This window comes from Centroberyx gerrardi, chromosome 7 (genome assembly GCF_048128805.1).
Source record: "Centroberyx gerrardi isolate f3 chromosome 7, fCenGer3.hap1.cur.20231027, whole genome shotgun sequence".
In the NCBI taxonomy this organism is placed as follows: Eukaryota; Metazoa; Chordata; class Actinopteri; order Beryciformes; family Berycidae; genus Centroberyx; species Centroberyx gerrardi.
This window is the reverse complement of record NC_136003.1, coordinates 19754084-19776459: the sequence shown is the minus strand read 5'-3', so window position 1 is coordinate 19776459 and position 22376 is coordinate 19754084. Positions and strand designations below refer to the sequence as shown.

The window sequence follows — 22376 nt, the reverse complement described above, 5'->3', positions numbered from 1 at the left end:
GGCGCCTTCTCGTTGTCATCGTTTAGATTTATTTCATGCCTGCATGTTTTCGGGTTGTGTGTCTGAGATCCACTGAGTATTTTGAGAAACATTTCATTTGTGTGTGTGATGTGTTTCTTAACCCAGGTCGAAGGTATAGCTCCCACCACATCAGAGAAGGTTCTATTTTCACGGCTGCAAATAGGCATTTGCCCAGGAAATCCCCAGCCTTGAATGCATTAAGATTTAAAGACCCCAGCCAACTGGGCTAAAGGCTTGATAACATCTTATAGTCTGGTGCCTTGAGATATAAATACATCTACAGTACAGGGTCTATCCGTCTTCCAGCCAGCATGGTTTCAAGCCCTAAGGCAGTTGTCCTTAATGACAAGCCTTTTCCGTCATCTCTCCCCACTCAGCTCCACTTCCCTTGGTATCCTGACCATAGAACCAGATCAGGGGCTCAAGATGGCCTTTATCAGGGGTCTTTTGGCCGGTGTCAGCTTACAGGCCCCACTCTGTACACACAGCACATTATGGAAGTTTTAATAGGTGATCAGAGCAGCTGTTGCCGGCACAGCGTTGATTTACTGTGGCTCAGAGAGGGCTTAATGACTATAGAGGCAGACAGCTCTTAACCCTTTGATGTGCGCTGGATAATGTAATAGGATCGGGTAGCCCCTTGGGAAACTTGCATACGCTCATGCACTAACATGAACATACACTGGCACAAACCCTTTTGGAATACAATTACACTGTCTAAAAGCTCTTTAATAAGAGAGTGCCAGCCTCTTACTACTGTATAGTAGACTTAAAACAACATATGGGTTTGACTTGTACTACCAGCTCCTGCTAGTGTTCCATCGGCTATGTTTGTGAGGTCCATGCATGAAAATGTACACACACACGCACACACACACACACACACACACACACACACACACACACAAACAGTTGTGTTCCTTGTTGACAGGTGGTACATGCTCAAGGAAACACAAGCTTACACAGCACAAAGAGCCCCAGTAGGCTTAGCACTTCAGCAGAGAGCAATTGGAATACTTATGCAGGAGCTAGCACTATTCTGACCATGCAACATCCATCTCTGGGGTCAAATGGCACAAATTCTGTTTGCACCTCAAAGACACCAATATCCTCTCTTTCACAATGTGTCCTACATCACAGCTGGGCAAACAACAGGGACTGGCCTGGCCAAACAGTCATGACATGGATTAAACATCTGATGACTGACAGCTTTGTCCAAAAAATAAATGCACCCACATGCACAGTTTCACAGCAGCTTGCATGTGCATACACACAAACACGCAACCACACACAAAGTACACACACGCGCGAGAAAAACCCCACACAAACATTACATTTCTAAGCAGTAATCATTGCTATAACAACTGAAAATCTCGGCCAACCTACTGTTTTGAACCCCAACCTAAACCTCCAGCCCGGGCCCCATTAACCCATCTAGGAATGATAGCTAAATTGTCCTCTAGCTCTCCAAGGCCAGCCAGGATGTAATCAAAAACAGACGGAATAATCAACAAAAATGCTCTCTATTCCGGTAAGGATGGCTCCCAATAGCGCATGAATTAGAGTGAAGCAGGCGCTGGGACTGTGAATGATGTTGGGCTACCGGCATCAGCCAAGTCACTGTCTCCCAATGCCAAGTGAGAGGATGCCAAGCACTTCCTGCTGTAAACAATCTACCCACAGACGGAGAAAGAGGGGAGGAAACCTTTGAATGAGAAACAACAGGAGACGTAGAGAAGACCCAGTTGCTCAATGAAAATTTCTCCTATGAACAAATGTGCTCAATTTGTCAGACAAGCTACGGTAGTCTGTTTGAGGGAAATATGTGTATGCGTATGTGTGTGTGTGTGTGCAAGGACAACTGGCATCTCTCTTTGTGTAGATGCACACAGAGCAAGTGCTCATGGCTTATGGAGACAGACGTTGGATATACAGCTTGGCTGAGCTCGCGCTACATAATAAGGGCTCTCTCTCTCTCCATCTCTCTCTCTTTATCTCTCTCCCCCACATTATCCCCTCCATTCCAACTGTTGGCCTAGCCCTCTGTCTTCTAGCCAGTTTGATTAGCTATCAGCGCCAATATCGATCCAACCTGTCACCGCATGGCTAGACCTCGTAGCACTGACGGTGATCCACATTCCTAATTGTTCCTCGTGACTATCCACACAACACAACTGGTCCACATTTAGTCTTAATTCACATACCAGCGATGATCCACATCTGCACTTCATGGAATATCACCCCATAAGGTCCTCTCCTCGCACTGTTTTAGATATTTCCTCTTTTCTTTCCCCCTGGCTACTGTACTAACAATCCTGCTAACAGCTGTTTCAGGGACGCTAAACAAACATGTTCCTCTGACCCTCTTAAAGGAACCTGGGACCGGCCGAAGCTTTGGAATCAGCATGGGAGGAGTATAGTACACAGACAGCATCACCGGACCACAGTATTTATTCACTTGTGTGTAAATCACTCTCTTTAACAGTCTCTGCGTGTGGGAATGCAGTAAAAAATGAGGGGGGAGAAATGCAGCGCGAGGTATGTCTGGCTCTTGCAGCATGGCAGAGCTCGTATATAAACCTTTTGAGTGCACAGACCAAGATGCAGAGACACTGAAACATGTGTGTCTGCACATAAATTGCCATGTAGACATGCACATGCACACACAAGCACAAACACAAAAACACACACACACACAGACACACACACAAGTGTGTATGCATCCACGCATAAGCACGCAGCCACTCAGACATACGCACAGGCAAATTTACACGTACGCATGCACATTTTCACAGACACACACAGACACACACACACCTGCCATTGTAATTCACATGGTCATTCTCTTTATATGAAAGAGACAGGGCTTTGTCAGAATGGCAGAAGCTGAGGCCACATATTAGCCCTCCTGTCGGAGCCAGTGAGCAGAGGATGACATTAACATGAGCGCTCCTGTCCCTTAAAGCTCACCCTGCCTGTCTGCATGGAAACAGGAACCCCGTCTACACACAGCTCACAGCAGTGTCCACCAGCCTGCCATTTAATCAGCGCGAAACTCCTTTTATTGCTCACCTATTTACAGGCCGGTTTTTCCTCAGAGTGGAGGTATCTTTGTCAATAATGTATAACGCACTGTGAGGCAAGCACTGTAACCTCCAATTAAGTTATACCACCTTCTCTTTCTGCATGAGCAGTTTGCTGTCTTCACTCCTTGGAGAAAAGAGGGACGGGGGAAGGGAAAAAAAAGAAAAAAAAAGAGTGGTTTAACAAGTTTGGCTTGCGCTAAAAACAAATGACAGCCCACAAAACAAATGTGGCATTACAACTGGGTATTAAAAGGCCTGACATTTACCAAGGCTCATTTATATGACTGCCTGTACTTAGCTCATTGGCGGCCCCCATTACATCGGGTAGAGCGTGAGTGAGAAGGCCGGGGCCGGGCCGGGCTGGGGCTGGGCAAACACTGTGGGGTGAGCCTTTAACGGCCTGTGGGAGGGTCGTCCTGTAGATGAATGAACACCTGGATTAATGGGGTCAGTGGGCACCAAGCTGCTGAGGAAGGAGAATCCCAGCCAAGGCAGCCATTTTACATTTTACATTTACTGCATGTCTCACGGTCCGTCTTCCTCTGCTGGTTTTAGCGGGGGCAGCGGCAGGGTCCCACAGGGGCACAGGAGAGGGAAGAAAGGACATTTTTGGAGCTGTGTATATGGGACATGGGAGGTGGGGGTGCTAGTTATACAGTTATGATTTTATGAACGCTCAGCCTGCTCAAGGACACAACCCTATAGCAGGAACTGCATTGGATTTATGCTGACGCGCAATAATGGCTAAAACTGTTACTGAAAATGCGGTAGTATGGAACTGAACTCACTTGATTCAGTGAATGCAACTTTTATTTGATGATATTCCATCTGCCATGTTGAAATGTGCCTTCTTTATACTCACAGTGGAATTAGTGGTGTATCACCAAAGTGTCATTTTTATCATTAATTAAAGGATTCCCACCTTGGTCCTGAGAGTAAGTTGGGTTCAAGTTGCCACTGGACTGTTTTGACTCCTCTGTAAAAGCGCTTTACAATGCAAGCTGAACAGGGAGGGTGCTGGCCCTTTAAATGGAGCTCTGAGCGCTTGGCAGCCTAATAGATGCAGTCTAAAGGTGCTAATGGATGGCAACCTGAAAAATGGTCTTATCTGAAAAGGTCCAGGACAGTTATAAATGAAATAATCGCACCAAGCGCATTAATCCATGTTCATGCCCTAGGGGGGGACCTCAGCTCACCATTTGATCTGTGTGTGTGTGAGTGCATGCATACGTGTGTTTGTGTGTGTACGCATGTGTGTATGTGTGTGTGTGTGTGTGTGTTTGCAAATAACCAACCCTTTTCACTCTCTTTTTTCCATCATTCAGTCCCTTTCTCTGGGAGCTAACAGCAAAGGTTTTTATTATTCTTTCTGACTCGCTTTGAACCAGGAACCCCAGCAGGGGACCTTGCACAAGGAAAGAGAGAGAGGGAAGTAAGAGAAATAGTGCAAAAGAGAAAGATACAAAGAGAGAGAGCAAATGAGAGAGCAGGAGAGAGAGACAGAGGGAGAGATTAAAGACAAAGACGTGACACAACACACTTTGGCATGGCCACTGGACCACCACAGTCTAAATGACTTAAAGTTATTGCTCATAAGGTTCCTGGAGAGCCAGGCAGCCCAGACACAAGAAAGGAAGGAGGGGGGTATCTGAAGGACGGAAGAAAGGCACTGTCCTCATTAGCTGAATATTACCTCCATCATTAGAGATTGTCACAAGGCAGATCACTGACAGCACACCCAGTGCAATCCTTCCAGACTTTTATTGGTTCTTTCCAGCTGTAAAATATACTGATCCTTTCATTTGTTTTCTTGTGACGCATGTTACGTCTTGCCAAAACCGTTCTATTTGGAACCAACACAGCTCACATGTGACGAGATGAACTCTATGTCAGTGTGATACACTGCTGGGGGCTTACCGGCACACTGTCTCTAGTTTAGATATCGTTATAGATATAGTAGTCATCATTTCCAGTTTGGTGATGTCATATGCATGGACACTTCTACCGTGTAACACTTGTGACTCAAATATCAGTGACATATACATACTGTAAATGGAGCTGGGTTCCAAAGTTGAAATACCATAGATAATTAATTTTCCCTTTGCCTTGTTTTCAGAGCAAATACATTTTTTCATTAATAAATTGCTTAGGTGATCTCATGCCCCATGTGGGCCATGGTTGCATTAATTGTTCAGTGTTAAAAAAAAAAAGGCCAATGAGTGAAAGGTTGAACACATTGTGTGTGGATACATCTGAGATTCTGCCCTGCCCACCCTCAGAAAACAATTTGCTGCACTGTGTCATGAATTAATTAAACTTTTGCTTAGTGCTCAACAAACCCAGCAACTCTAAGACTTTCCGCTGGGAAGCTTGAGAAAATGAATGACATTATTCTTGTGAAACGCTTCTCATCCCATAGTGCCCGAGTCTAGATTTGTTGAAGTAAAAACACTTTCTAGTCTGAATTTATGGTCAACATCGCCATCTACTGGACAAGAATCATATGCCCCAATACAAACTAGTTATTTGTCAAAGTTGTAAGCTTACTGTAATTGTACGCCTTGCCATATCCCACATGGGTGATTTCGGTTTGCATCTGGCCCACTACACTTAACAAAAACAATTATATTGGCTAATTCATATATTCATATAGAGACTTACAGTGTATCTGTGATAATTGTAAGTTTGTGACCTTATCTTACTTAGCCTAATTGTATTTTTTTTTTTATCTCCAATGGTAGTACAAAAGATTATAGTATTTATTTTTGACACATAGCTTCATGATAATTTAAAGTTTTGTTGTGATATTTGTACAGTTCAAAAAGTATATTCAATATTGTACTTATTCATAAGGGATAGTGGTGCTAAATGAGGGGGGATGAGATTTTATAAGCCTAAAACATTATCATTACCATATGGCTGTTTAACATATGATTTTAAGTCCAAACATGTATATGCAAAAACGTGGTGTAGCTACAGGAATCGACCAGTAGGACTCTGGGACAAAACTGAATAAGTGAATGATTTATTATGTACATCACCCATTGATTTATAAACCCTCATTTTGGATTATGAGGTGTTAGAATTGCGATGACATGCTGCATTATCTGTTAAGTAACTGGGGATGTCCTTTGAATGTATTTTAGATATATAACATAAGTACAATGTTATCCAAATTTGCCCTGGGTCAAACAGTATTTGCAAATAACTTTTAGCATGGGGTGCCAGATGGGTGGGTAGGAGTTGACCATCACAGAAAAGTATACTAATGTATAGTCTACTGTCTTATGTGGCAAACTCAACCCATCTGGCAGCTATATGCAGAAATATAAGTTGCAAAGTTGCATTTATTTGACCCAGTTATCACTACCCCAACCCTCACTATGAGAATCAATACAAATTGATGGATGGATCCTCTCTATGATAGTAATTCGGACACAAAAAATACAATATGCAATATGCCATTATATCAATTATGTCGATGACTTTCAGTTACGCTAACACTTACAGTCATCTCCCTAATAGTAAACTACAATTGTGTAATGGGGAAAGGCAACACTGCCACCCAGTGAGCACAGGGTGGAAACACAGTTCACTGAAATTCAGTGTGTACTAAATCTCCTGAAATTTGTGTGATTGATGGGTTGGGTGAGTTGGGTAAAAGTTCCAAATGGTAAAAGTATCATATTGTACAAGGTAGATGTGGGCAGCTCAGATCCCTGTGCTAATATCTGATTCAACCAAAAGAAGTTTGTTCAAGGTTGAAGACCGAAGGAAATTCTAATTGGAGGCACTTGAGGGTTTATTCTGGAGACATTTTCCTTTTTTTGAATGCTTTTGTTGGGTTCTTATTAGCGGAGATAAGACTTTCCTTGTGCCTTCCCCAAAGAATGCACTTGTTCAGTTAAAATAGTTACAACCTTGAAGAACTAGCAGAACTTAGGTACTTAAAGTGATGTTGAGCTTTGGTGGTACATTGGGTGGTGTAGCTTCCTGGACATGATATAATCCCAAAATTGGTGATTATCTGTTATTGGTTGCTCCGGTGCTCCGTGAGAGGGGATTGGAGAATTGTGTTTTTTTCCCCTCTCCATTCACTACCACTGTATAGTGTAACAGGTCTCAAAATCACACTTCTAGCACATAAAGGGACGCTAACAAAGCAGATTCTGAAAATATATTAAAAAAAACTAGTCCTGTCACTGAATTGTGGTTAAGTGAATCACTTTCTTTATGTTTGTTAAACCTTTCAGTTTGAACAATTGTAACAGCGAAATCCGGTCGGAAGAATGCCGATGAAACAAAGAAAATATGTTTACCAATAATTGTAAATAGTCAAAAAAAAGTGATGTATAATATATATATAAACATATACGATATATAAAAAACAAGTCTCTCAATTTTTTTCGATTTTGGGGTTATATCACGGCCAAGAAGCTACACAACCAAAGTTCAAGATCACTTTAAAGTCACACTGAAATTAAAATGACTTTTTTGCCTTTTTAGCTCATTCAAACTATCATACCATACACCTATTTGACAATTTATGCCAAAAAAATGAAACATCTCATGACTTTCACTTACCTAAAACCACCTTTCTCTCTATAACTGATAACTCCCTAACTCCCATTGGTTTATACTTTTGAATGATCCCTCCCTGCCTTATGACCCACCCCAGTATCCTGTTTAAACAGGAAATGCATCACCTTACGGGAGCAAGATGTTCTCAAAATGCTCATTGTGACTTTAACTTACCTGACCATTAAAATCCACAAAATCAGGGAAAAGGAGTAGCACTGGCAGTTTAGTATAGAATGTGACTGATGACAATAAATGACCTAATTGCAAAATAGAGGCAGACGATTTAACAAAGTGAATTCACTTTTGACAGACAAAATGAAAATACATTCTTTAACATAGACTAACAGAAATACATCCAAATGATGGCAACTCAGTCCAGTGTTTCTTTCAAATATCGGAGCCATGCAATGTATTATAGGAGGTTAACAGATTCTCACCAAGGAGCTGAGTAACAGTCCTATCAGGTGGATTAGAAGTACAGTGTGAGCACTCTATTTATAGTGAAACAGTGTGCCACTTTCATTGACTCACAAAATCCAATGGTGCCTACACACAGAACAGCTGTGAGGGAAAATGATCACTTTCAAATCTAACTGTGACCAACAGCAGACTCAATACGGTACACTTTTGGTAGAGATTGCCTGACCATAATAGCTGTACTAGCTGCATACATTTTGTATTCTACAATTTCAACACAGTTAATTCTTATGCAAAATGAACTAGTACTTGATATTGAAAATGTCTATTGATCAGTGGGTCGCCTAATAAACAAATATAGGAGCTTTTGGAAAGGCGTAGTGTGCTGTTCAGTGCTGAGGAGCTCCCACACTGCTCCTCCTTTGAGACACAGTGGTTTACTCACCTACTACAAGGGCCCACCTGGCCATCTGTGTTTGACTGAATGACTAATGGACTCATCCCATTAGGGACAATGAACACAAGACCAAGTGAAAGGTAGAGAAGATACAGTATATAAGCAATGTCTACCATGTTGATAATAGGGAGAGGAGTGTACCGCAGCACTTTTTAACCATTTTCATACTATTCTAGGTTATTGAAACTTATAAACATTAAATAGGCTTCCTTGATTCTTTTACAAGTTTAAGCAAGCTGCTTAACTAACAATATTGACTTAAATTGTGGAATGGGCAATTAGACATGAAGACATTTTTTTTTTTTTTTTTGCAAATTGATTGTCAAAAATATAAGATATTCTAAATTTGCGGGAGTGATTTATTTTGATATGATATAAAATTGAATTGTAATGAAGGGGATGCTGTCCCTTACTATACACACATCTATGTACTACATATGTATGTACTACATAAATAGTTTCTATTCAGCTTTGGATGATTACTACACTTTCTCCTCAGATTACCAGGACAGTGTTAACCCCCTACAGTGGTCTGGGCTGTCTGTGCCAATCCCTCTTTCTGTCTCATGCCAAGGGCAATAAACTTAGATGACAACACTTGCCATTAAAGAGTGTTAGGAAATAATGCCAGTCTGATGATTTCCCTTACCACTAATATTACAGTTTGAATCACACACTCTGGTGGTTTTAGCATTTAGGGTATCCAGATCTCCTTTGCATAAGTTTCCTCCTACACCCCCAGGAACCTTAGTGAAAGAGGTCTGTAATGCTCTTAGAAAGGTTGATCTTGGCGTGTGCTGTGACAAAGGTCATGGGGCATGGAGTCCTGTCCTCTGTTACCAAATGGCTGACAGACTAACAGAAGAGGGTCTGGGAGGATTAAAAATAATACAGAGTGGAGCAAGGGAGACGTTGGATGAGAGTCAACCAGTAAAAGACTTTCAAAGTGAAAGTTGAGACAAGGCAAATGTGCAATACTTGAGTACATTCAAATGTGTTGTATTCAAATTCCTCTTAGCTAAGCTCGCAGACCTTACAAATTTAAATATCTCTATGGAGAAACTTGGACCAAACAAAAAGCAGCAGTGGAGCGCTACATGCGTGACAACATTTTCACAAAGAAACCTTTCTACAGCTTTGGGAATTTAGAGTATGCCTCTAAATAATCGGTCAGCCTGATGTATATTAACCCTGGTAAAAGTGAATGTGAAAGAGGCTCTTTGTGAATGAGATTTCAAATCTTTGCATGGAGTCTTTAACACGTGGAAAGCTTATTTATAGGCAGGAAACATTGCTATTCAAGTTGTGCTTATGTTTACACATACTAACTTAATCTTGGACAAAACCTGTTTGAAAAGGGGCTCGCTGCAGAAAGGGAAGCTGTGGGGAGTGACCAAAAGCACCTTTACTCTCTGGACGTTTTCCAATTAGGCTGTGGCTCGCCAGCAGATCAAAGCTAGGATAATCCTTGGGTTGGATGGCGTGGCTACTAGTATATAGGCCTAAATATGTGAGTGAGAGCCAATAGGGAGTGGGGTTGACAAATGAGAGTGTCAGTGTGAATTATAGGGAGGGAGGACGAGTAAGAAGGAGAAAAGGGAGAGACATGAGCATAAAGGAAGATGTGAAACAGATAGAGAATGAAACTGCACTGAGTGTGTAACAGGGAAGGAGAGGGAGGAGAGATGTAGGGTTGGTGCACTGGTACGTGACGTCAGCGGCTTGTTGGATTGAGGTGCTGTGTCCTGCTGATTTTAATCCCAACTGATTAAGGAACAGAGAGCAAGCGCCTGTGCAAGTCCTCTGGGGAAAAGAGAGAGAGAGAGTGAGAGCGGAAGAGAGGACTACTGAACACATTCCATTAAGGGAGATAAGTGGAGCTAATTTACAGCTTGAGAGACGGAAGAGGGGGGGTTCAAACATTTTGCTTTTTCTTTTCTATCTCATGCCCGCTTTCCCCCATTACCCTTTCCCTTGTCTGTCCTAAACCTATTCACTTGGAATCTTAACGTGTGGACGGATCAAGCATGCCCACAAACGGAATTAACAAAGCCCTGAAGCTGCAGTTTGGCCTCATCAACCATGAGAACCGGTACCTGACGGCCGAGGCCTTTGGCTTCAAGGTGAACGCCTCGGCCACCAGCATGAAGAAGAAACAGATCTGGACCCTGGAGCAGGATGACCAGGACGGCCAGGCGGTGTTCCTCCGTAGCCACCTGGGACGCTATCTGGCCTCTGACAAGGATGGGAAGATCACCTGCGGGGCAGAGAAGCCAGACTCTGACTGCCGCTTCCTCATTGTGCCCCAATCTGATGGACGCTGGGCCCTACAGTCAGAACCTTACCTGCGCTATTTCGGAGGCTCGGCTGACTACCTGTGTTGTTTTGCCCAGGCCATTGCGGAGCCAGAGTTGTGGGCCGTCCACATGGCCCTCCATCCACAGGCCAGCCTGCTCAGCGTGGCACGTAAGCGCTATGCCCATCTGTCTGCCTCTGATGGAGAGATCTCAGTGGATAGCAACATTCCCTGGGGAGTGGACTCCCTGGTCACCCTGGTCTACATGGAGGGCAAGTACAGCCTTAAGACCTGCGACAGCCGTTTCCTCAGCAATGATGGTAAACTGGTGAAGGAGAACACCCTTACCACTGCCTTCACACTGGAGCTCAAATCTGGCAAGCTGGCCTTCAAGGACTGCGATGGGAAGTACCTGACCCCTATGGGTCCCACTGGCACGCTGCGCTCTGGCCGATGCTCCAAGCCTGGCAAGGATGAGCTGTTTGATCTAGAAGAGAGTCATCCACAAGTAGTTTTTCAAGCTGCCAATAAAAGATTTGTCTCCGTCAAGCAAGGTAATCAGCCTGCGGTACATTGGTGAGAAAAGGGCACACAAGTTTGTAATGTAATCACTTGCCTTTATCTTACAGCAAAAATTAAGTTTTATATTTAGAGAATTGAACAGTCTCATACAGAGAATGGATTGGAGTGCTGCACCCCTGCTGCTCTTGCTCAAACAATAAGAGCATTGAAGCAAGCATGAATTTCACTATTGATTGATTTGAAGAGATGTGTGGTTAATGGATGAGTCATGATTGCTTGCAAATAACTTCTTAAATAACTTCTTGAATCTTCTCAGACTTTGACAGTGTAGTGCAATATAAATGCTGAAGATGGGCTCCCAATTCAACAGGTCCATTTTGTTTTGAGGCAATTTGGAAGGTGTCTTCATGATAACAAATGGATTTGGAAACAAAACAAAAAAATGGCATTCATGTACGCCAAATGTGCCTCAAAAGCAGGAGCTCCTTTCAGAGGCTTCATGCTGAATTGTTGTTTACACTTATTATGAAAATAACATCATGGTTAATGCATCTCCTTTGAGAAAATTAGAGCTTCCGCGATTCACTTGTCTATTATTTTGTATTCACTAAGCACAACCCGCTGAAAGCCCTTGTGCACTTTACCATCACATTGTAAGCACCGCATGAAGCCATTTTCTGGTTCCCAAGAGAGAAACACATGGTCACTGTATTTTTGACACTACACAACCACTTCCAGAAAAATGTCGATGTGTCAGTAAGCGAGTTCAGTAATGTATTTTTCTTTACAAGGAGAGAAAATAGTTCACTGTTCAATATTCTTTTGTTCAATGCAGTAGTCAACTTCCCAGTTCAATAGTACTGTGAAGTTCTTTAGACTTCAGTTCAGTAGTCTTTTCACCATGTCAGTCGGCTTCTGTTCAGTTCTGTGTTCTGCTCTCCAATTGAGTATTCTATTTTCCAGTGTTAGTTTCTTAGTCTCATCTCAACTGGTTTGGCTTTGGTGTTGGTTTGGGGAAGCTATTGGAAACTGAACCAGGGTAGCTATATAGAGACTGTAGTTGTATAGTTGCATTTTCCAGGACAAAGTACTGATGGTGGCTTAAATAATAATAGCATAATGGAAGATCTATATAAAAGATTTTCAATGCATAGATCAGTGGTTCTCCACCCTGGTCCTCATGACCCATCACCAATTTTCAATTTAGACATCTAATCAGGGATTGATATACACCTGGGACACTAGCTACTACTAGTAATTAACTAGCTGGTAGGATAGAAAACCAGCAGTACTCCAGGCCCCGAGGACCAGGATTGAGAAGCACTGGCATATCAAACAGCATTGCACAGCGGATGGTGTGCCCTTTGAGTTACTTGAATACTTTCCTGATTGAAGAAGTACCAGTTGGGTGGATATAGCTTGAGCACATGCAATGAATGAGGATAATGAGGGATTCAAATTAACTTAATATGGCCCAGACTATTCTATTTCATCATTTCAGTAAAAATACCAAACCAGGAACATTCACAAACCACTGAAAGAAAGCCCTTGCTTTCTTGCCTGCATGCTTGATCCAGTCAGTGGTTGACGGCCATACTGAGGGGGTAATCGTGGTAATGGGCTTTGTCATTTCCACTGTGTGTCCATTGAAGATTAAGCAGAGCACAGATGACTCCAGGGCAGACCTGTGTCCCATGGGTGTCACTTAATTACCATCAATGACCATCAGACTTGCAGCTATCATCAGAACAATACTAGCTCTCTAGCATCATCCACAGAGTGAGAGTGAAGTTTTCCAACTTACGTGGTTCTAATGGAGATGTAGATCCTGGACTGGGGTAGATACTGGGGCAGCTAAACAGAGACCTATGGCCAGGCCTTACCACACAGATCAGTTACAAGGTCTACTGTCAGCCTGGATGATATGATGATCTGCTCTGTAGGATATATAAGTAGACAAGACAGCAATTTATGACAAATAGAGAAGAAAACTGGGATCTATTGTAGCTTTTTGAGACTTTCAAATTTTATTGAAACAGCTGATAGTTCTGTCGGGCCTGGTTGAAGGACATTTTTACAGGTTTAGTTGTACACAAGCTATGAAGTACAGACACTATTAAGCATATCTGAGAAAATTAGGTTCTTGAACCAACATTCCATTGTGTAATGAATTGTGGTTCTCATTGGTTATGCATGAATACAATTATGGATTAGCAAAAGGTCACTTTCAGGTCAATATTTCAACAACCTCCCCACAAAATATAGGGCAAAGAATTTCATTTTGAATTGTAGTGTTTGGCCTTGTGGCAGATCCACTTTTTTAAGGAACAAGGCACTGAAAGCTGCTTAGTGGGCCCTGTGGTGCAGATTTGCATTTCACCACTCAGGGAATTACAGCAAGCGAATGAGCAGGATGGGTGGAGGGGTGGCTGTGGGGGATTAGGGATGTAACAGGCTTAAGAGAGAGGTTGAAGGATATTTCTGTGGCATCTAATTTGAACTACAGCAGACACAGTTCAGTTATATGTCTGTGTATTCTCCACCACCTCACTCTCCATCAGACAGACTTAATACATGTGGATTAAGTATATAACACTAGATCGGCTGCAGGTGAGGCACTCAGGTCTAGAGAAGAGGGCACTAGTGACTCATATGAAAAATGGAAACCATTTTAAACAAATGTGGGGTGTTACTGTGATTGTTTTTGGCTTAAGTTACACAATTGCTTTTAAACCGAATATATGAGTTATGAGGTTTGTGAAATGAATTGTTCAATTGTTAAATTGTGTCATTATTACTATATTTAAAATTTGGTACAATTATAGCCTGATATTCAGGCCATTTCGTTTCCACTCCATTATTCAGTCTGACATTGCCTCCATGTTAGTTCTGTGTGGGGGGGTGTTGATTTTCCCCAAACCAATCACCAGTGACTGACGTTTCCGGCCGCTCTGATGTTATTTTCAGTTACACTGATGCTGGGCGTATTTACTAACTTTACCAAAAATGTCAGTCATTTTTGACTAAAATAGCGTCTTTGCAAAGACAATATGTTGGTTAAGGAATGATTTCAACAGATATTATTATGCCGATACGATGAAATAATGAAAAATCGTTGCACAAACGGTTCAAACTTTAGTCCCGCCCACAAAGGCGCTGATTGGCCCAATCGTTTTTTCCGATCGAGAAATCGCCTTTAAATAGAGCAGCACCAGACCCTGAATGGCTCGACCAAATCTGAAGAGTGGGCGGGTCGCGATTCAGGAGTCCAGAACCAGGCTAGTACAATTACAGAATTTAGGATCTTCAGCCAAATACCAATCTATTTTAGGATTCTCAGCAACTTCAAGTCAACAATCTACACATGATCTTACCTATCTTGCCTAACTTTGTTGCATATTAATTTACAATTTTGTGTTGAACAAATTATGTATAGACTATAATCTGCACAATTTTGAAGGAAACATGGTCTCTGAAACTGAGGGTTGCTTAAAATCCATAGAAACCCTAAATGATATAATAGTAGAAATGTAATAGGTCTATTATAATGTATTGTATAATGAATGCTATCACTGATTATTATATACTATATTCTAAACATATTTTTGGAACTTTCTTGTCCGATAATTACTCAAGATAAAGTTTGGTTTTACATAAGTCTTAACAAACATTACAACCTCAAAATGTGTTTAAGACTCATGCTTAATTGTCACATACCATCAGTCCTTGTATGTAAAGTTCCAAATTAGAGAGTAAAAAAGCTTGATACCATTAAGGATTTGGTACAGCATGTCTCACTCCATTGTTTCCACCTCATAAACAATACTTACTACATACTTGAGGTGTGAATGGTTTGTTGAACCATTTCAGACAACCAATGTGATTGGTCATGTTTTATTAGATGCTTTGCAAAATCTTATACCCATGGAGCTAGTTAGTGATCTTTCTTGGTTTCTCCTGCTTTTAATTCTTATGTATGTATACTGCCTTGGAGAAAAATCTGCTGCACTGCAGCTGTGCTTTGTATCTTACCTCATTAATATTGTACCCACATTCACAGTAAAGAATGGCCTCTTGGGTATTACTGCTGTATATATATTTTTAAAGATTATTTTTTTGGGCATTTTCATCGTTATTTGATAGCTCAACGTAGAGAGAGACAGGAAAGATTGGGATGACATGCAATAAAGGTCTTGGCCCGGATCTGAATAATTAATCTCCCAAGGGGGGAAATTCTCTTTTCACCTTCTGGTTGGTTATTTGGTTCACTATTATTCAGACAACATGAGCGAGTGTTGACAAGAACAGCATCACCACACTCACTCAACATTCACAACTGTAGCAATCAGAGTGAATTCCTCAATGTATTATGTGTCCCTTCTAGAAAATGAACCTCAGGTTACTCCTATCAGATCATTTTTTAACTTAAGTGTCAGAAAAGTTAGATTGTGCTTGTGCAACAATAACACTATTACACAATTCAAATAGATTAGTGTGTGAGGACAGTACTTGAAAATGTCTGCCTCAACAAGTCTAATATAACACCAACAATCCATCAAAGTAGCACCGAGGACCAGGTCAATGTGTCATCAAATATGTTCACACTCATGTTATTGCATTGGAAGCACCATTGCCTTCTTAGTAAGGATGCACAAATATAAGATCATCTGCCAGCAGACAGTCTTGAAGCAATACCATGCCAAGGTTGTCATACAGCAGTATGTGGCACAAAATGGCACCTCCAGGTGGTGACACCCACATAAAACTCGGCGTCCAAACTAACCCACAACAAAACCAAGATCTGAAAATGTAATCTGATACTGTAATCTGCAGCGGTATTTATTGTGTGATATTGACAGCATCGAGCCACCTTTTTCAACCTGCGACATGAACATGTTGTGAGATCTAACAGCACCTACTGCCTATGAGGAGAAGTACGCTGTGACTCAGTTGTTGTAGATAACTCGCTGTATCGTGCTGTGCAACAAGAGGGCACGGTTATAATTAAATGTCACATTACTGTTATGCAAGCATGTCTCCTTGACAATGCCTTAGAGTGTAAATGGCATTCAAGAGGAGGTACAATTGTAATTATTATTCTCTGTTGAACAAAGGCATAATTATCAGGGATGTCTTTTTCTTCCCTTATTGTCAGGGGTGAGCATTTCAGCCAATCAGGATGCGGAGACAGACATGGAGACCTTTCAGATGGAGATTGACAAGGAGAGCAAGAAGTGTATGTTCAGAACCAATGGCGGATCCTACTGGACTCTCGTGTCTCACGGAGAGATCCAATCCACTGCCACAGAAGTGTGAGTAGCTCTTAGCTTCAAAATAAGAGCTCTTATTTTGTGTCAAGCTGTTATTTTAACAAACTGTTAACCATGCTTGTTCACACATCTCTTATCTACATTTTCCTTCATATCCCCATCATTCCATCCACCTCGTTCTATCCAGAGAGGTCAATACAATGTTTGACATTGAATGGCGAGGCCAGAGAGTGACACTCAAGGCAAGTAATGGGAAGTATGTGTGCACAAAGAAGAACGGGCAGCTCTCAGCGGTCAGCGATACTGTGGGTAAGTGCTTTTAGGCAACCCTTTCTCCAGTCACTGTGTGCGCTTGACTGAAAATACCCCAAAAGTTCCAGCTGCATCAACTGGATAGATGAACAGTAATTGTCCTGCACTCTTGTGCGGCCATTGCAGGTGACGATGAACTATTCCTGATGAAACTCATCAACCGCCCTATGCTGATCCTTCGGGGAGAGAATGGCTTCGTGTGTCACCACAAGAACTCCAACACTCTGGATGCAAACCGATCTGTCTATGACATTTTCTCTTTGATCTTCAATGATGGCGCATACCACATAAAAAGTCAGTGTGTCTGTGTGTCTATGCGTGTGTCATGTGGGCTGTATAACTAGGGATGGGACAATATATTGAAATTCAATATATCACAATGCAAAAATGTGACAATATGTATTGCGGAGCAGGAAAATTAATCACGATATTAGCTACATTTTATTCTTCTATAGTAATTACTAGGGCTGAAACGATTCCTCGAGAAACTCGAGTAACTCGATTACTAAAAATCATCAATGCAAATTCTTTGCATCGAAGCTTCGTTTAATCCATATAACTATATACACACTCAGTGTTTCGCATGGATGATTATTACTGTTGCACAACGCGCTGGAGAAAGAGAGAGAAAATGGCGAGGGGCGAAGAGAAGAGACAGGCCAGAGAAAACGACAGAAAGTGTCCAAAGTTGCGGATCCAGTGTTGCCAACTTGGCGACTTTGTCGCTAGACTTAGCGACTTTTCAGACCCCCCTGGCGACTTTATTTCTCAAAAGCGACTAGCGACAAATCTGCCAACTTTTTCTGACCATGGGAAGCAATGTTAATGTGTTGAATCCCAAAGCATTTGGCAATAAATTGGTTCAGCTGATGCTGGTTTTCTCTACTTGCTTGTCTAATCCAGAGAGGTCTGACGGTCACAGCGCTTCCCACACACAGCGTAGCTCCTTCCCTCCGCTGAGAGCAGGGACTGTAGGATAGGGTCCACTTGTAATTGCTACCGGCGTACGCCGAAACTGGCCGGGTGGGCGGAGTCAGCACTTAATATTAAAACGGGATGAGATGAAGGCTAGTAAAGAATGCACGTTAATTATGGCTATATGTAATGGCTAGTTAAGAACGTAAATCAATATGGTGGCTAGTTATGATGTCCCTAAGTTAGCTAAGTTTTGCTCAAGAAAATAACCACAGAAAATAAAATGCTGCAGTCAATTTGTGAAAGCCTGAGCTTCATTCATGTTATTATTATGATAGTCACACACATACACACACACACACCCACACACACACACACACCTACTCCCCTCACAGTGATGCATAAAATACCCCAGAAAGCAAAATATCAGGTGGTGTAAGTAGCAATTGGAGCCTAAAATGCACCAGTCCAATACAGCAGGTATATTCAGTTTAGTTTGATTGCAGTGAGTAGGGTCAGCAGGTGTAGGGCAACCCTTCAACATAGTAAATAAATGTACATTAGCCAGTCTTATGAACTTGTATGATATTTAGGCCTAGTAATAAATATCAATAATAATTATTATTTCACCTCATTTTCAGTAAATCACAGTGTCGTATGGACAGCTTCGTGCGGACAGCTTTTCTCTTTTGTATATTTACTATTGCTCTTTAATAAAGCAAAAGTATTTCTTATCCGATTACTCAATTAATCAATGGGATAATCGGTAGAATACTCGATTACTAAAATAATCGATAGCTGCAGCCCTAGTAATTACCAATGAGATGGCTTGCCCATCAAAATTTCACAAGCTCTATATCGGAATTATATTATTTGCATTTTGTAAGGAAATTCAAATTGTTGTTTACATTCTAGTAAGCCAGTGTTATTGCTAGAAACATTTGTGGCTTAGAAATAAACATAATTCTGCAGTCATCCTTTGGTGTCATTGAAATTTTATTTATTACATCAAATTTATTGTATCGAATTGTAAGCCCCGTATTGCATATCGAATCGTATTGTGAGATAAGCATATCGTTCCATCCCTATGTATAACTTAAACAATAACATCTGTATCCTGTTTTTATATATATTTAGGATCTATCAATAATTGTTAATTTTTACCTAACAGCTAATAGATAATCCTCTAATGTCCCTCTCCAGGTGTGGGTGGAAAGTTCTGGTATGTCTCCAGCAACGGTCTAGTGTGCTCAGATGGAGAGAAGCCTGAGGACTTTTTCCTTGAGTTCCTGGAGCACGGACGCATCGGCATCAAGGGCTCCAATGGCAAATACCTGCGTGGAGACCAGGGGGGCACGCTGAAGGGTGATGGCACCGCTGTCGATGTGTCCTCTCTCTGGGAGTACTGATCCGTCCTCACGATGGTCCTCAAAGAAGGAGGGCAGAGGAGAGGCGCAGGACCCGCTCCTACCAATGTAAACATGATGCAGACTGACCGGGGAACATTTTCGCTGCCGTTTGTATTCTAGCTGCCAGGTGCCCAATCCTCATTTTTTTATTTGGAAGAAGTGAAAACTTTAGGAAGATATTTGTGCGTGTGTGTTTGTGCTTTTTCTTTTCCGAAATCTGTGTTAAATGTTTTGTTTTTCAAATGACAATGCCAACATCAGATAATACAATACAATAATCTGTTATTTTACCACACACATCATACTTATGGCATAGTTGGTGACAACCCCATTTCTTTGCAACACACAACTTTGTACAATGTCAGTACAGTGGCTATTACAGTAAATGTCTAAGGTTTATTCCAGCAAAAGAGCACAACTATACTCACTGAAAACAGACAATTAACTTCATGTGGTTTAGCTGACTAGTCCTTAATATATTCTGTTCCACAGGACCTTATTCCCATAATCGATGTCAACTAACCCACAACTTTTCTTGTTTATAGCCTTTACATGATTTCAGTTAATACTGAATAGCTCCAAAACTGACGCACTCTATAAGAATGCTGTGGTGATTGATGTCACTGTAAACAAAGGTAATGCGCCATTGTCTTCAAACACTGCTGAAGGCTGGTGCCAAAGGCGTTTTCATATATCTTAATGGACCATTTACAGCTTCAGTATAAACACAATATAAATCAAATGAACTGGGTCCTACACTGTCCGTTACTGCATCCAAAGAGGACTAAAGTCAGCGGCATTGCAAACACTCAAAACACATCTCTGATATTGATAGATATTGAAATACATAGGTCAGATATGTTCAGGAGCAATGAATATCAGTAGAAATATGTCATATATTAACATTAGGGACAAGCAAGAAACCAAAGGGGGAGCACACTTAAAGCATTTCCATATTTGATGGACTTTATAAGACATCACTGTTAATGTATCGGGTCAGCAACTCAGCAAGTGCTGCTCTGGTGTTCTGCCTAGGGGCCTTAAACCATACTGCACTCTAGATCCCTAGATACCCAGTTCTCATGCTCAGGGTTGGGAAGTAACCGAATACTTGTAACAGCGTTTGTTACATACTCTAAATACAAGAAAATGTAATCATGTTGCATTAAGTTAATTAAAAAAATAGATTCTGAAATTAAAGGATTACTTCTGGGAATACTTTTAAAGTGAATGCGAGAAACTCAGAAGGCCATTTAAATAGTGGCAGGTGTATACGTTTTAGTGTTGGAATGCAAACCTGAAATAATTTTCCTGATCTTTGTAATTTTTTCACTTTTTCTTACCTGCACCTTTATACCTGAAGTAATCTGAAAGTTACTGAGAGCAATCAGAATACATATACTGAGTTTGGGTAATACATTTTTATAATACAAAGTAACCTACTCAACCCTGACATACCTGATCTATAGTCACTAGTTGACCCCTAGCCCATTCATAGAGACTGGGGGTATTTAGTGTTTTGACAATAAACACATTTCTCACAATTTGCTGAATTGATTGCATATTCCTTACACTCATCCAATCATTTTAGGATTTGCACAGAATGTCCAGAATTTAGAGACATAGGGGCCAGTGTGCAGTAAAAAGGACAACCTGAGCATTAATACAATCTATTCTGTAGTATCTGTCAATTATTTCCAAAGAAGAACCAAAATCTGCAGTAGTTCAAGTGTAAAATTGAAATCAATGGTTTTGTGATGTATGCAATTTGCAATTAATAGAGAAGCATCTTAGAAAGCAATGTCTTGAAGGTTTGGTCAACTATGCATCTTGTATCAGCTCTAGAGAGAGCCTCTGGTCATATTTTAGAATGTATTTAATTTAAATAGATGTTTTTTTTTCTGTTTTTGTTTGTATTCTGATATGATTTTTGAAAATGTTGATCTTAATAAAATCAACAATATCTAGGTTTTTGTAATGGGATTTTATGTCAAGTAATCCAGACATTTTAACTTGGAAAACACAAAATATGAAGTTTGGACACACCACATTTTTGTTTATTTTTACAATTTTTTCACATTTGTGAATACTAGTAAAGACATCAAAACTATGAAATAACACAAATGGAATTACATAGTGACCAAAAAAGTGTTAAACAAATCAAAACTATCTTATATTTTAGATTGTTTAAAGTAGCCGCCCTTTGCCTTGACGGAAAGTTAAAGACTTTGGAAAGAAATTCATACATGGGCATCAACTTCACTATTTATATTTGTCTAAGAAACAAATGTCAACCATTTAAGCATAAGCCTTTAGATCAAAATGGCTTTAAGATAATGAAAAACATAGTGTGTGATCAGGTGTGTCCAAACTTTTAACTGCTAGTGTAGATATATTAGCAAAAATGGAGTGAAAACCAATATTCCCAGTGCTCCACATCAATTCTACAACGGTTAGTGTAATCTGGTTTTTCATACTGTGAAATCTAGGTGGGACTTCCACATCCAGAGCCCATGATTATCCTATAATCATCTGATGTTTACGACTAATGGATTCTAAGTAATTAAAGCATAATTTGTATCCATTAGAGGAGTCTGAGATGTTTTCAGCTCAGCCATCTAGGACACGGAGCAAAGAGGACCCAATTGTAGTTATGGTTCAACATCACAAGACAGGAAACTTAGTTTTTCATCCACGGACCACAGTGGTTGGTGGTTTCCAAACAAAATCCCCAGACACTTGCACTATTTTACCAATAACAGTTCATACAGAGGAGAACCCATAAACTATGGTTTGTTACCTGCCAAAGTGGCAGCTATTTGGCTGGTGGCTGCTGTTAATTTCCCCCCAGATCACAATCCATCCATGCCAACAGTCAACCATGAATAAAATGCACAGAGGCTCTGACCAGTGTGGTATTACTAAGAGGATTTGGGATTTTCCTGTTCACTACACTGGGTGGCAGTATACACCTCTCTTGGTTCACTGTCTGCTACTAAAGAATCGGTGATAAGACAGTTCTGTCAAAACATGGCAAACAGCAACACCATTCATGACTACAACAACCAAGTAACTGCTAAAAATACACCA

General features: G+C 41.0%; 1 protein-coding gene across 1 annotated transcript; it reads left to right on the top strand.

Moving 5' to 3' along the window:
• Positions 1-10589: 10589 nt before the first annotated feature.
• fscn2a (fascin actin-bundling protein 2a, retinal) lies at positions 10590-19286 on the top strand. Its single transcript, XM_071924298.2, has 5 exons — positions 10590-11412; positions 16536-16692; positions 16838-16959; positions 17089-17256; positions 19081-19286. The coding sequence occupies exons 1-5, from the start codon at positions 10590-10592 to the stop codon at positions 19284-19286; spliced, it is 1476 nt and encodes a 491-aa protein (XP_071780399.1).
• Positions 19287-22376: the final 3090 nt, after the last annotated feature.

Bases quoted from the DNA above. Each gene is read 5' to 3' on its own strand.
- fscn2a (XM_071924298.2), top strand. From the start codon at position 10,590: ATGCCCACAAACGGAATTAACAAAGCCCTGAAGCTGCAGTTTGGCCTC. The intron at 11,413-16,535 runs GTAATCAGCCTG...CCTTATTGTCAG, and splicing joins ATTTGTCTCCGTCAAGCAAG to GGGTGAGCATTTCAGCCAAT. The intron at 16,693-16,837 runs GTGAGTAGCTCT...CGTTCTATCCAG, and splicing joins CAATCCACTGCCACAGAAGT to AGAGGTCAATACAATGTTTG.